Source organism: Grampus griseus (genome assembly GCF_964374135.1).
Source record: "Grampus griseus genome assembly, chromosome: 20".
NCBI lineage: Eukaryota > Metazoa > Chordata > Mammalia > Artiodactyla > Delphinidae > Grampus > Grampus griseus.
In genome coordinates, this window is record NC_139014.1 from 49164151 (window position 1) to 49177246 (window position 13096).

At 58.0% G+C, this 13096-nt stretch overlaps 1 protein-coding gene across 1 annotated transcript in view; it reads left to right on the top strand.

Annotated features, from left to right (window-relative positions):
- Positions 1–1446: 1446 nt before the first annotated feature.
- Positions 1447–13096, top strand: part of ATP2A3 (ATPase sarcoplasmic/endoplasmic reticulum Ca2+ transporting 3) — a gene marked incomplete at both ends in the record, with an annotated part of 29687 nt that continues 18037 nt past the window's right edge. The window contains 4 exons of the mRNA XM_082678578.1: positions 1447–1654; positions 10976–10993; positions 11290–11372; positions 12812–12916. Coding sequence (XP_082534704.1) covers positions 1447–1654; positions 10976–10993; positions 11290–11372; positions 12812–12916 — 414 coding nt within the window. The remainder of the gene's footprint in view (positions 1655–10975; positions 10994–11289; positions 11373–12811; positions 12917–13096) is intronic.

Genomic DNA, 13096 nt, shown 5'->3' on the forward strand with positions numbered 1-13096 from the left:
TCAAAAGCAGCAAAGCACTGGACCGTTCCGCCAGCTAGTCCTCACTCAATCTCTCTATATTCAAGGAGTAATGGCAAAGGGGAGAGAGAGGAGCAGGACCATGGCCCCATCCTGGGAGGAAGAGATCAGGAACTGGGGGGACACTGGGTAGGGGTCAGCAGGGGGGGAGCCAGGCTGGAAGCTGGGGCTTGTGTGTGTGCAGTTGCAGTCTCCCTGAAGGCTTTCTGTTTGCAGAGGCACTATAGGGTTTGAGGTTTGAACAGCCAGCTGAGTGGGCTCAGTCCTGGAATCTCTGACCTTGTGCCAGCAAGGTGAATCCCAGAGCTCTGGGCAGCAGAGGCCACCAGTAGGGGTATGATGGTGGGTGGGGTGAGACTGGCTGGGTCTCTCAAGCTGGAGGGGCGCAAGCAGATTGCTCTTTTTTGCTCTTCCCTTTGGCGCGGTGAGTGGTTTCTGCCTTCCCACAGTTTGCTTCCCTGACCTGCAGCCCTCCTCCTGGTACCCCTGAACAGACTGGATCTCAGGGAGCACCGGAGTAGGGGTTCCTCTTCCCTCCCCTGCCCTGCACCAGGGTCACTCTCCCTGGGGGCCTGGTCAGAGGCCTCCCCCCCACACCCTCAGACTTCTCCAGGGAACCCTCATCCCACCTGGCAGTTACATTTCCTGCTGGGGTGAAGGTGTGAGTCTAAGGTAGCAAGACTGGTTTACTTTCTTATATACTGGGTCATTGTTAGAGGTTCTGATTGTGTGAGGAATAACCGCTCATCGCTGGACTTTATGAAAACAATAAAGCAAGCATAAACATCAGAAGAAGAAAACATCAAGTAATCTCCAGAGGAGTCATGCTTATTCACAGGCTTTTGGGTTCCCTCTAGACCCAGGGTCATACTTTGCAGAATTCGAGTAGGGGGTAGGAAGCCCCTCTATGGACATCCCCGTTTTGCAACCTCCCAGGACCCAAGAGGGCTCAAAAGAAGGCATCTCAGAGACACGTGCTCAGCAGCCCTCCCAGTTCTCTGACCTGCCTCCCCCTTCCAGCTCTGTGGACAGTGGTCGAGGCCCTTCCGGACCACGCTCCCTCGGCTCCCCCAAGCTCAGCGCGTTCCGCGTGGGCGGCCTCAGTTCCCGCTTCTGCAGAATGGGCGGGCAGCTAAGCCTCCGCGCCTCGGGGTCCTGCGGGGGCGGGGCGGAGGGCTCCGAGGGCGGCCGGAAGGGGTGTGAGTGCGGGGGCGGGCCCCAGGCCGCCCCGCCCCTGGGAGGGAGCCCTGGGCGCAGCATTCTGGCGCGGGCCGCGGCCGCTGCCGCCACTGCCGTCGGGGAAGGTCCCAGCGCGGTCCTGGCCTCGCGCGGCGCCCGTCGGGGCCCGAGCCCCCCGCGCCCCGCGCAGTAGCCCTGCAGAGAGGCGGCCCCGACTGTGCCGACGGCGCAGACTGCCGTGGGGGCGGCATGGAGAAGGCGGAGGCGCACCTGCTCCCGGCCGCCGACGTGCTGCGCCGCTTCTCGGTGACTGCCGAGGGCGGCCTGAGCCCGGAGCAGGTGACCGGCGCGCGGGAGCGCTACGGCCCTAACGGTGAGAGCGCAGGCCACGCGGGGGCAGCCGGGGCCGCGTGCGCCGCGGTCTCCGTATCGCCCCCGGCACCGCGGCTGCGGAGAGGTACACTCCCCTCCCAGCCATCGGCCCCCGCGGGCGGGCGGGCGGGCAGGAAGCGAGGGCTCAGGAAACCTCTGCAGATGCCCTTGGGGCTCCCGGCGGGGCTGCGCGGTACCTTCGCAGGGGAAGTGGGGGTGCGGGTTCCGGGTTCGGAGACCAGACGCCTGGCTCCCCTGCCCCGCTCTCCTCCCTCCGGGCCCAGGGACCCGTGCGGCCCTTCCGGGCTTCCCACCTCCACCCGCGTCCCAGTCCACTCCTGCAGGCCCTCGCCCACCCCCATCGGCGCTCAGCGCTGCATCCCCGCGCCGCCGCAGTCCGCCGGAATCGTGCAGGTGCACATACCGGGGTCGGCCGGCGAGGGACCAGCCGGGGACTCTGAGGCTCAGCCTCCTAGCTGACCCCGAGGGTCTCCCCCGAGGGCTCAGTAAAACGCCCAGAAGGTGCAGCTTGTCAGCTGGCAGGCTTGGTGACCCCACCCCCAGGTCTTCCTCTTTCTGCAACCCCAGGCGGATGTGGCTGGCGGAGTCGGTGGGGGCTTTGAACTGCTGAGGCGGGAGACCCACCTCCTTGGGGGTGGCAGGTTCAGGGCCTCACTCAGGGAGTTGCCTGGGGAGGCCTTTCCTTCCTGGGTGACCTGGAGCCACGCCCGCCCATCTCTGGGCAAGGAGGGAGCCTTCATGCTGTTGCTGTTTGGGAGGGAAAGGTATCGTTCTTCCTCATGTTCAAAGGAGTGTGGGATTCTCCACCTGCCAAAAAGCACGGCAAGTGCCAGCTGTGCAGATACGACCCAGGGATGGTAGAAGGTGTAGAGGCCCCTCCCCAGGTCGCTTGCAGGCAGGACTTGCCACCCCTTTGGTCCACCCCAGGGCACGGCGCAGAGTGTTAGGGGTCCAGAGAGAAGTGTCGCCTCCATCCCCAGAGTGCAGCCTGGACCCACGCCCTTTCAGAACTTGGGGCCTCACCCTTTCAGGATTCCCCGCCAGCCAGAAGGAAGGTTCTCTGGCCTGTGTGTCTCACTGCTCAGGGCTGGCTTGAAAATTACGAAGAGCTGTCAGAAAGGGAGCTTTGGGTTTTGTATTGGTTTATGACAACCACCTCTTATATAAATATTATCTTTCTGGAGCAGAAATCCTTTTTCGAAAAAATTAGTTGCTATATTTAGTTGAGCTGTGGGCGGAACTAGGGAGATAAATATTATTTAATATCCCCTACTAGTGACTTGGCAGGGAGGGTGTCCTCGCTGCAGGAGCGCAGGGCATCAGGGCTGGTCCCCCAGCCCATGGGTGGGGCTGGGGGTCGGGGCAGCAGGTCTGGGGTTCCACTGCCTCCTCTGTGCTGCTGTGGCCTCCAGCTTAGGAGTCCTGATTCCCAAGGGCAGCTGGAGATCCAGCCCTTGGTTCTGCCTCCAGAATCACACAGATGTTGCCCTGCATTACTCTAGCCAACACCCTTCTCCTTTCTGGCCCCCATGTCTTCATGAGGAGGGGAAGCTGGCTGGGAAGGAGGGAGCCTCTAGTTCCCCCCATGTTGTTTTCTCTAGGTGAGAGGATTTGGGGGTGCCCTGGCGGCTGAGCATCTGTGTGGGGTGATGAACAAGGATGTTGGTGCAGTGTGTAGGTACAGAGAGGTGGATGTGCATTTTGGGGAGGGTGGTAGGAAAAGTTAGGGGGCTATTCCTAGGCTCCTCTGGTTCCTCTGTGCTTCGACGGTAGTAAAAATGAAAGCTCATGTTCGCTGACTACCTATTGATACTACGTGCCAGGCATTGGTCTTATAGCACTTTTCATCTCTTGTCTCATTCCTTCCTCAAAACAACTCTATGAAAACAACTGTTGTCATCCCCATTTTACAGAGGAGGTAACTGAGGCACCAGGAGGTTAGACAGCTTACCCAAGGTCACACAGTAAGTGGTAGAGCTGGTACTGGGTGCCTGCCCCTCTCTGGGCCTCAGTTCCCCTGTCTGTTCAAGGGAGTCATCCGTTCTGCAGACTCTGGGACCCTGGTGTTGGGGCCTGTGCTAGGAGCTGGGGTCAGCTAGACAGGAGCTAGTACAGCCTTGCCCCCGGCCCCCGCGGAGACCCCAAGAGTTTTTTCCTCGGGAAGCATTCCAGAGCTCTGGAAATCATCAGGTGAGGAGAAGGGAGCCGGCTTCCCCTTCCTGGCTCATGCTCCTGCAGCAGAGCCCCGGCCTGAGGAGGAGGTGTGGGTGTCCCGCGGTCTCTACCCACGCAGCCTCTGGGGTGAGGCTGACAGGGTTTTGAGCCCTAGCTCTGCCCTTTCATAGCTGTGCAATCCTGGATATACTGCTTTGCCTCTCGGTGCCTCTATGCTCATCATAAGTGAGGCTACGATAGGACCCATGCCAGACATTTGTGAGTGTTTGCGTACACCAAGCCATCCCTTCTTGTGGCAGAAGGAGCTGGGCCTGGCTCTGGGCCAGAAATGGGGTGGAGGGGGCGGGACCTGCAGGTGGAGGGAACACCCCAGGGACTAGTGTCCTCCCCCACCCCAGGAGTCTATGCACCTGCAAGGTCGTTAGGCTGGAAACCACAAGGAAGTCATTTGCTTAAGTCTTGAAGTTCACAATTTCTGCCAGCACAGGAAGAGGGGAAGCAGGGGCCGGGGATCCTCCCTCCCTGCTCCTCAGAGCTGGGGGAGGGGCCTCAGTCAGTGAGTGTACTGGGAGTCGCACCTCCCTCCCCCACATCTGTCCCAACCCCAGCAAGTAGCCATGTCCTCTGAGGCCCCAAAAGGGCAGAAAGTGGGAGGCTCCTGGCCTCTTGTGAGCCGCCTTTCTCTGCAGACCCCAGCAGTGCCCAGGACTCAGCTTTCTCGGAGGGGCCTTTCTACATCCCTTCAACTTATTTTTTTGAATAAAAATGTACACACAGTACCACATTCAAAATGTACAAAAGGTATATAGTAAATTCTCCCCAGCCCCGTCCCCAGTCACCCATTCCCAGCCACCCCAGTGTCTCCTTCCCAAGATACTCTGTGCACACACACTTCTGGGTCTGTGATCGATGATCTTTTTTACATGAAAGGAAGTGGATTTTGAGGGCTGTTTTGCCCCTGATTTCCACGTGACCGAGTCACTCTTGCAGGTGGTTCCACGTGGAGCATCCTTGGGCTTCCTAGTGGCCACTCAGAGTTTCAGCATGTGGCTGTTCCAGCACTTCTTCACCCGAGCTTTTGATGGGCTCTGGGGTTGTTCAAAGCCTCTGTTATCACACACACGTTATTAGGGACAACCTTGTCCCCATGTCATTTCACACACTGTGACTATCTCCAAAGGATAAATTACTAGAGGGGGAATTGCTGGGTCAAAGGGTGTGTGTATTTTAAATTTTGACCGCTGTTGCTAAATTGTTCTCCATAAAGTTGCACCAGTTGACCTGCCCATTTCCCTACCAGCTCACCAGCACAGTGTGTTACTGGACGCCAATCTCATAGAAGAGTGGCCTCTCATAGTCTTACTTTGCATTTCTCTGTTTGCCAGTCATGTTGGGCATTTTTTCATATATGCAGGAGCCATCTGATCTCCTCATGTCCGTGGATGGGCTGCCTATCACCCCTGCTGGACGTGAGCCTAGGCAGGAGGCAGGACTGGGTTGGGGGTGTCCCCCCAAATGGGCGGGCCAACACCTAAGCCACCCCCACCCCAGAGCCCACTGATGTGGGAGTCAGGTGAGGTCCCAGGAAGTCTCTGCGGGGGAGGGGCAGTGTCTCTGTTTAGGGGAGCTGGGGGAGGGGCTGTGACAGGGGCTGGAGCCTGCCTTCCTGGGCCTCAGCCTGCCCATCTGTACAGTGGGTACCAGAGCTCCAGGGGTGCCAGGTGGGAGGGATAGTCTGGATTTAGATTCCTGCCGGTGGGGTCTCTGCTGTGACCTTATCTCCTGCCCTCAGCCCAGGTACCCGCTTCCTTGGCCCCAGTGTTGTCAGTAGGGCAGAGACAGGCCCCTGAGATCCCCCAAGGGCCTTGCAGATGTGAACTGACTCGGATCTGAGGCGGGTATTTCAGGCTTCACCCCCATTCTCACACCCTTGTTGGGCAGCCTTAGTACCCCCTCTCAGGAACAGCACCAGCCCCGCCCCTGCAGAACCCCAAGCCCTTGCACCAGGAGCTCCCTGAGGCGGGGCTGGGTCTGCGCACAGCTCCGAGGACGCCCAGCAAACACTTCGCCTCTGGGCCTGGTCAGCCAGTAAGGCTGCACCAGGGCAGAGGTTATCCACTCCAGGTGGGGCCTGGAGACCGTGGCAGGCCAGGTGGGCGGGGTGGCGTCTGCCAACCAAGATCTCTCCCTGACTTTGTGAGTGAGGATTTAATTGCTCTGTAAATTTGCCTTTGAGGAAGACCTTGGTGAGCACTCGCCTCTCCCAACTGGAACCAACACTTAGAAGCTGAAATACCAGTTTCCATTGTGAGAAGGAAGGAGTCAAGGGGGGATTAGGGGAGCAGGTGGTGTGTGAAGCCTGGGGGCAGCCCTGGCCCCGCACCCCCCTTCTCCTGGGCTCTGGGCTGTGAGCCCAGGGTCCAGGGCTGAACCATGGGGCAACCGAATAAACAATTCAGTGAGGCTCTGTGTGGACCCAGGGATGACTCAGCCCCTGCCTGCCCTGGGGGTGCTCCGGGGCGGGAAGCAGAAGGCAACATTGATGACCCTTGAGAGCAAAGCTTTTCTGGGAAGCCTTCCTGGAGATTCAGATGAGGAAATGGGGAGGTACCCTGCACAGAAAAAATGGCGAAACAAAATCTTGGAGGGGGGAAAGCTTTAGCAAAACCAGGGGACGTGGTAGCAATCCTGAGGCATCTCACTTGGCTGACAGAGGGAGGGACGGATGTCTAAGCTATGAGAGTGATTCTGGAAGGGTGGGTTGGGGCAAATCCAGGAAGACCTTGAAGGCCCTGTTAAGGTTAGTCTTTATCCTGTAGGTCCAGGAGAGTCACTGAAGGTCTGTGAGCGGGGCAGGGTCATTCATTCATTCACAGAGTTTTATTGAGCACCTACTGTGTGCCAGGCGCTGTCCCAGGTGCTAGGGACACTGGAGCTTCCATCCTCTTAACTGTTGTTATGGCTGATGTTTACTGAGCATTCACCATATGCTATGCATTAGTCTAAGTTCTTCATACATATTACATCATTTCATCTTCACAGCAACCTTATGAGGTAGTTACTATTATTATCCCCATTTTCCAGATGCAGAAACTGAAGCACAGCCAGGGTTAAAGTGACTTGCCTGTGGCCGCAGAACTACCAAGATATAGGATTTGAACCCCAGCCCTCTGGACCAGGCTGTCTGCTCTAAGCTGCAGAGTTTCTCTGATCACATCCCAGGCCCTTCCAGGCCAGCTCCACATCGGGCATCTGTGGACATGGGCTGGTTCAGTCTGGCAACAGTGACCCAGAGCAGGGTTCGGCCAGGAGAAGCCACCACGTGAGAGGTCCAGACAAGAATAGTGGGGGCTCATATGCCCCCAGGCTGGCCCAGCTGGGGTCTGGGAGGGGCAGCACCTCCTGTTACTGACTTGGCCCGTGCAGCCTGGCAGATGGCACCAAGAGGTGGGCAGGGCCAGGACATTCTCCTCACTTAACAAATGGGGCATCTGGTGCTGCTGAGGGCCCAATGCCATCATTTCAAGGGGAACTGGCTCAGCCCCACCAAATGCAACCTGGAGGTGGCAAGGGGGAACCAGCATCTTCCAGGGATGCCTGGGAAGGGGAGGAGGTGCTCTCCTAGCCCCTGGATCCCCCACCGTGCCCCTGGAACTAATTCATGTGAGGGGAGAACTGGGTTGTTCAGAGTCTTGGCAGGATTGGAGTTTGAAGCAGATCAGGCCTGAGCAGATACGGTCTAGTAACCCCCAAAACACCACCTGTTTTGTGAGGAAGAGCCTTTGGGCCGGGATGATTGGGCTGATGGCTCTAGGGTCACAATAGAAGGATGAACCGATTGATGGGATGAGGGCATCCAGCCCAACAATCAGGACGTGGGATATTACGTTCTTTCAGGTGACCTTGGCTGGGGGGAGACAGGGGGACCACTGGGGTGGGAAGGCAGGACAGCCTAGGCATGAGTGCAGGAGGTCCAGAGTAGGGATTTGAGCTCAAAACGCTTCCCTGCCACTTCCCAGCTGTGTGACCATGAACTAGTCACTCAACCTCTCTGTACTTCTACTCTGTAAAATGGGAATGATAATTGTATCCTCCTTCCCAGGTTATTTGAGAATCACAAGAGAGTAATGCACATGAGGAAGTGATTATTCTGTCTGTGGAGCACCTTCTCACGTGCTGGGCACACAGTGCCCTCCCGTTTATCTCCGGAGATGAAGTAGGTAAAGCACCTGGCACACTGCTCGGTATATAGTAGGTGCTCAATAAATGTGACTTATTAATATTAATGATACTAATGCTGATCCTCACAGCAGCCCTTCTGGGTGGGGGTGGGTACTCCGTCTTCCAAATGAGGCTCAGGGCCCCACGGGGAGCCAGCTACTCAGACATGACTGGAAGCATGTGCATTACATGAGCAGGGATGGCCCTCATTCAGGGATGGGCAGGGCATCTGTGGTGACCTCATGGCTGGCTGAGCCTCCCCCAGGGGCAGCGGATGGGGGTGAAAGGGGAGCCTTGCGGTAGAGGCTAGGTCTGGGGAGAAGGGGGCATCGGTCAGGATCGGCTAGGTTATGTTGCAGTAACAACCCTCAGATCTCAGTGGCTTGAAACAATCCAGGTCATTTCTTGCTCACACTGTATATATGTACCTCAGTGCAGCCCATCTGGGGGCTCGGTGTCTCCCGACTCTGTGACTCAGGTTCACAAAGCAGATACCGTTGCACAGGTGCTGGTTGCTGTAGCAGAGGGTCAAAGAAGTCCAGACTGTGCTGTCCAATAGGGCAGCCACTAACCTTGTGTGGCTGATTGAGTTTAAATGAATAAAAATTAAGTATAATTTAAAATGTAGGGAATTCCCTGGTGGTCCAGTGGTTAGAACTCCGTGCTTCTGCTGCTGGGGGCCTGGGTTCAATCCCTGGTCAGAGAACTAAGATCCTGCAAACCTCAAGGTGTGGCAAAAATAAATAAAATGTGGCTACTTAGTCACACTAGCTACATTCCCAGTGCTCAGTTGCTACATGTGGCTGGTGGCTACCATATCAGACAGTGTGGCTATAGGACTCTTCCATCATCACAGAAATTTTCCATCGGACGGCGCCCTTCTCCAGCAGTTCAACATTCCAGCCCGAATATACATCCTTCTTTTTGCCACTCACACAGGAAGCTGGGACGTGCAGTCCTACTGTGTGCCCACAAGGTGGGGAGAATGAGAAGTATTTGGGGAACAGCATGATGACCACCACCAAGAGTGGACCCTGGATCGAGCTGTGGGTCAGCAGAAGGGGAGATCCAGGTGGAAGGGGAGAGAAAGGAGAACTGGTGAGACCTGCAGGCAGAGGGCAGCTTGCAGGGGAACTAGAGCTGGTATGTGTGTCCAATAACATGATTCCCAACCCCGGACCTCACTCTTACCCAGAAAAAAAGCCCTGAGGAATATGGTGGTCAAGGGGCTACATGCCAAATAGAGGGAGGGGTCAGGGAGACAGCAGGAGGGATTCAGGTGAGACTTAACGGATACACTCTCCCTTAGGTCAGGAACCCTGAAGACACCTGCAGAGGTGAGGGGTTGAGGAATCTCCTGGGTCGAGCATGGCAGAAGCAGACTGATGTGTGCCATTAGCTGGGGCATGGCCGAGATGACCTCTAAAGGGCGCTGCTCCATTGGAGAATCGGCCCAGAAACCAGGCCTGGCCCTCCCCCCGCCTTTCCTGTTCGCCTCAGCTAAATAGATCAGAAGGAAAAAGTCTGTTTGATTTTAATCTCAACGCAGGACACTGGAGATTACATTTTCCACGGAAAATGTCAGCCATTGCCTAAAATAGGACTTTGGAGAAAATGCTAGAAAGTGTATTTTTAGGTTACATGTTTTCCTCCTGGATTCCTGCAGCCCGGTGGGCTGCTTATTACTCCCCATGGTTCAGCTGCCAGGTGCAGACCCCAGACCTTTGAAACAGATGGTCAGGGGAGAGGTGCCCATGGGAAGAAATGCTGGCAGGTGCTCGAGCCGAAAGCAGGTGGACAGAGGCAAAGACCCATGTCAGGGAGGAGGAGAGAGGGAGAGCCAGCCTGGGGTGGGGCTCGGATTCTGCATGCTAACAAGCTCCCAAGCGACCCGGGGTGGGGCTGGGGGTGTAGACAAGAGGAGGCAAGACTCAGTTAGGCTTGATCTGGGAGGGGCCTCAGACAGCTGTGGGCAGGTCCCGAGCTTGGCAGGAGGAGGGAGAAGCCCGTCCAGGGCCCCTTTCCACAGACCCACAGATACCCTTGCTGGCTGTGTGACCTTGTTCAAGCCACGAATCCACGTTGGACCTCACTCTTGCACCTGCGAAACGGGGTCGGAATTCCCACCTGCCTCCCCTTTAGGCTGTTGGGAAGATTCCAAGACTTCAGGTACTGGGGCAGCCAGCTCCACCTGTAACATAGGTGCTTCGGGAAACAGGAGATAAAAGTGGAGCCCGTAAAGTGACAGCAGGTCCTGGTGGTGTTTGGAAACATGGTTCTTCAAAATGTTCTGTGGTCTGGCCTGGGCATGCTGGCTGGGTCCTCACTGAGCTTGCCTGGAGTGGAGGGCCTGGGAGGGGACAAGCTGAGACTCAGCCTCTAGGAACTGAACTGCGGTGGGTTTCTCAGTGTCCGGGATGCTGGCTGCTGGGGTCGTGCTCAGGGGGAGCCTGGGATGGGGTGAGGCTCAGAGGGACAGCAGTGCTGTGGGCCTTGTCCCTGTGGTCCTGGAGAAGCAGGTGTGTCAGAGGTGGCCTGAGCCGATGTTCTCAATTTAAGGGAAGGGCTACCCTGCCATGGGTGGGGGACATTGAACGGGACCAGGTGGGCATCTGAGAAAGAGCAGAGTGCAGGGAGCTGTGAGAACTACAAACTCCCTATGTGACCTCAGGGGTCCCGTCTCTTCTCCAGGCCTCAGTTACCCCTCTGTGCAATGGGGGAGTGTCTATGAGGCCGCTCCTGGCTCCCGTCTTGTCCCAGGGTGAGCCAGGCCACACCAGACCTTCCTCAACCAGAGTGAGGTGAGGGTTGGGGGTGGAAGCATCTGGGCTCAAACCATCCGTTCTGTGATCTCAGAGAACTGGGGTGATGTGTCCTGCCCATCGTGGAGGTCCCGGTGGGCACATGGGCAGGGGCTGCTCAGACTCCACTCTATAACCCAGTCATTTCTTGTCTCCCCATGGCTCCTGTGGCTGCCTGGATCCTGCAGAGCTCCCGACCGAGGAAGGTGAGCCTTGGGCCAGGGCGGCCTATGAGGCCACCAGACACCATCGTGGGCCGTTCACTGTCAGGCCGTGTCCTCCCCCCATCCCCGGCTGGGTGGGGCCTTGCTGAGCAACACCCCACCCCCACCCCACCCCACCCCACTGCATTGCCCATCTGTGCTTCTCAGGGCCTCTGGGCTCTCCCTTTTCAAATGGTAGGGAGGGAGTGGGCCAGGTGGTCCTGAGGCCGCCCCAGCTCTGCATGGAAGCAGGTCAGTCGGTCAGGGGCCCAGGCCTCATGCGGCACTCCTGTCCCCAGGGAAGTCCCTGTGGGAGCTGGTGCTGGAGCAGTTTGAGGACCTCCTGGTGCGCATCCTGCTGCTGGCGGCCCTGGTCTCCTTCGTAAGTAGGGCCCCCATTTCATGGCATCGGGCAACCCGGGAGGGAGACCAGGTCAGGGCAGTGCTCAGAGGCCCAGGCTCTGGGCCACAGGGCTGTCCTCTCAGCTGTGGGCATCCCTGGGCCCCTGCCTGCCCCCTGCCCTTGCCCACACCCTCGCAGCCCCGCGCACTGGACTCGCGGCTCCCACCTGTCCCCTGGCTGGCAGAGTGAGCTCACAGAGGCACAGGTCTGACCCCACCCCTCCTTGCCTTAGCGCAGGGTTTCTCAGCATCGGCCCTGCTGACCTCTTGGACCAGATGATTCTTGGTGGTGGGAGCTGTCCTGTGCACTGTAGAATTTTTAGCAGCATCCCTGGCCCCTGCCCACCAGATGCCAGTAGCACTCCCCACTTGTAACAATCAAGCCTACAGATGTTGCCAAATGTCCCTGGTGGGCGAAATCCCCCCGGCTGTGAGCCCATTCTGTGACTTGCAGAGCTCCTCAGACAGACTTCGGGCCTTAACCTCCTGCAGCCTCCTCGTGGATGCTGCTCCTTGCGGCTGTCCCCCATCCGCCCTGCCCAGGCTCCTTCTGCACCTGCAGGGCCACGGGGCCAGAGTGGAGCGGTGGGGAAGGGGAACACCAGTGGCTGAGCAGCAGAGACCCAACGGTCATGCAGGGAATGGAGCCCCGGGGGTGCATGTGACTCCTGCCCCAGGCCCCTCCAGCCAGGAGGGGCCCAGCCAGCTGTGTCTGACCCCCCTGGCCACTCACTGTTCCTTGGAAACGGAGGACTCTTAAAAAAGTCTGTCCAGGCATGTGCCCAAAACAGCTGAGCCAAAAGGGTTCTGGTACCCTCTCCACGGAACAGATGGACACACTGAGGCCTGGAGAGGATGACAAGTGCCCACCTGGGCCAAGAGGTGGGAGCGGACTTGAACCAGGTCTCGTGCCTCCAGGCCTGGGCTCTGGCTGGAATCATGGTCCTCTGGTCTGTGAACCATGAACTTGAGCCTGCAGCAGGATCACCTGGGCTGCTTAAAACACAGACTGCTGGGCCCCACCCCAGAGTTTCTGACTTGGGAGGTCTGGGATGGACACCAAGGATTTGCATTTCTAACAAGTTCCCAGGTGATGCTGCCGCCACTCCTGGTCTGGGCACACCACACCTGCTCCGAGAACCACCGCCAGGCAGGTGGCGATGCCTCCTACTGGCCATCACACAACGGCCCCACGTCCCTGAAAGTGGGTGGGGTGGGACGTGGGCTCTGGTGGTCACTACCTGCAGGGGCTGGACTTCGTAAGCCAAGGCCTTCTGAGAGCAGACCTCTCTAGGTCTGGTGCTCCTCAGGGGTATTTCCCCCAAAATGGGAGCAGACAGAGACCCTGCATACAAAGGAAATGGCAAGCAGACCCTGGCCCACGGCTTAGCCTAAACTCACCAGCTTTGATCCCGGCAGGTCCTGGCCTGGTTCGAGGAAGGTGAGGAGACCACAACTGCCTTCGTGGAGCCCCTGGTCATCATGCTGATCCTTGTGGCCAATGCGATCGTGGGCGTGTGGCAGGTGGGAGGCTCGGTGGTGGGACTGGGCCCTGGGGTCTCCCAGCTGCTAGGTGTGACCTCCATTTGGTCCGGAAATCCTGCAGGTCCTTCTACTTCCAGATCCATCCCAAGCCCTAAGGGTGTCACTCCAAGGGGGTGGCCTGCTGGGGCCAGCAGAGACAGACAGCCTTCCTGCCTCTGC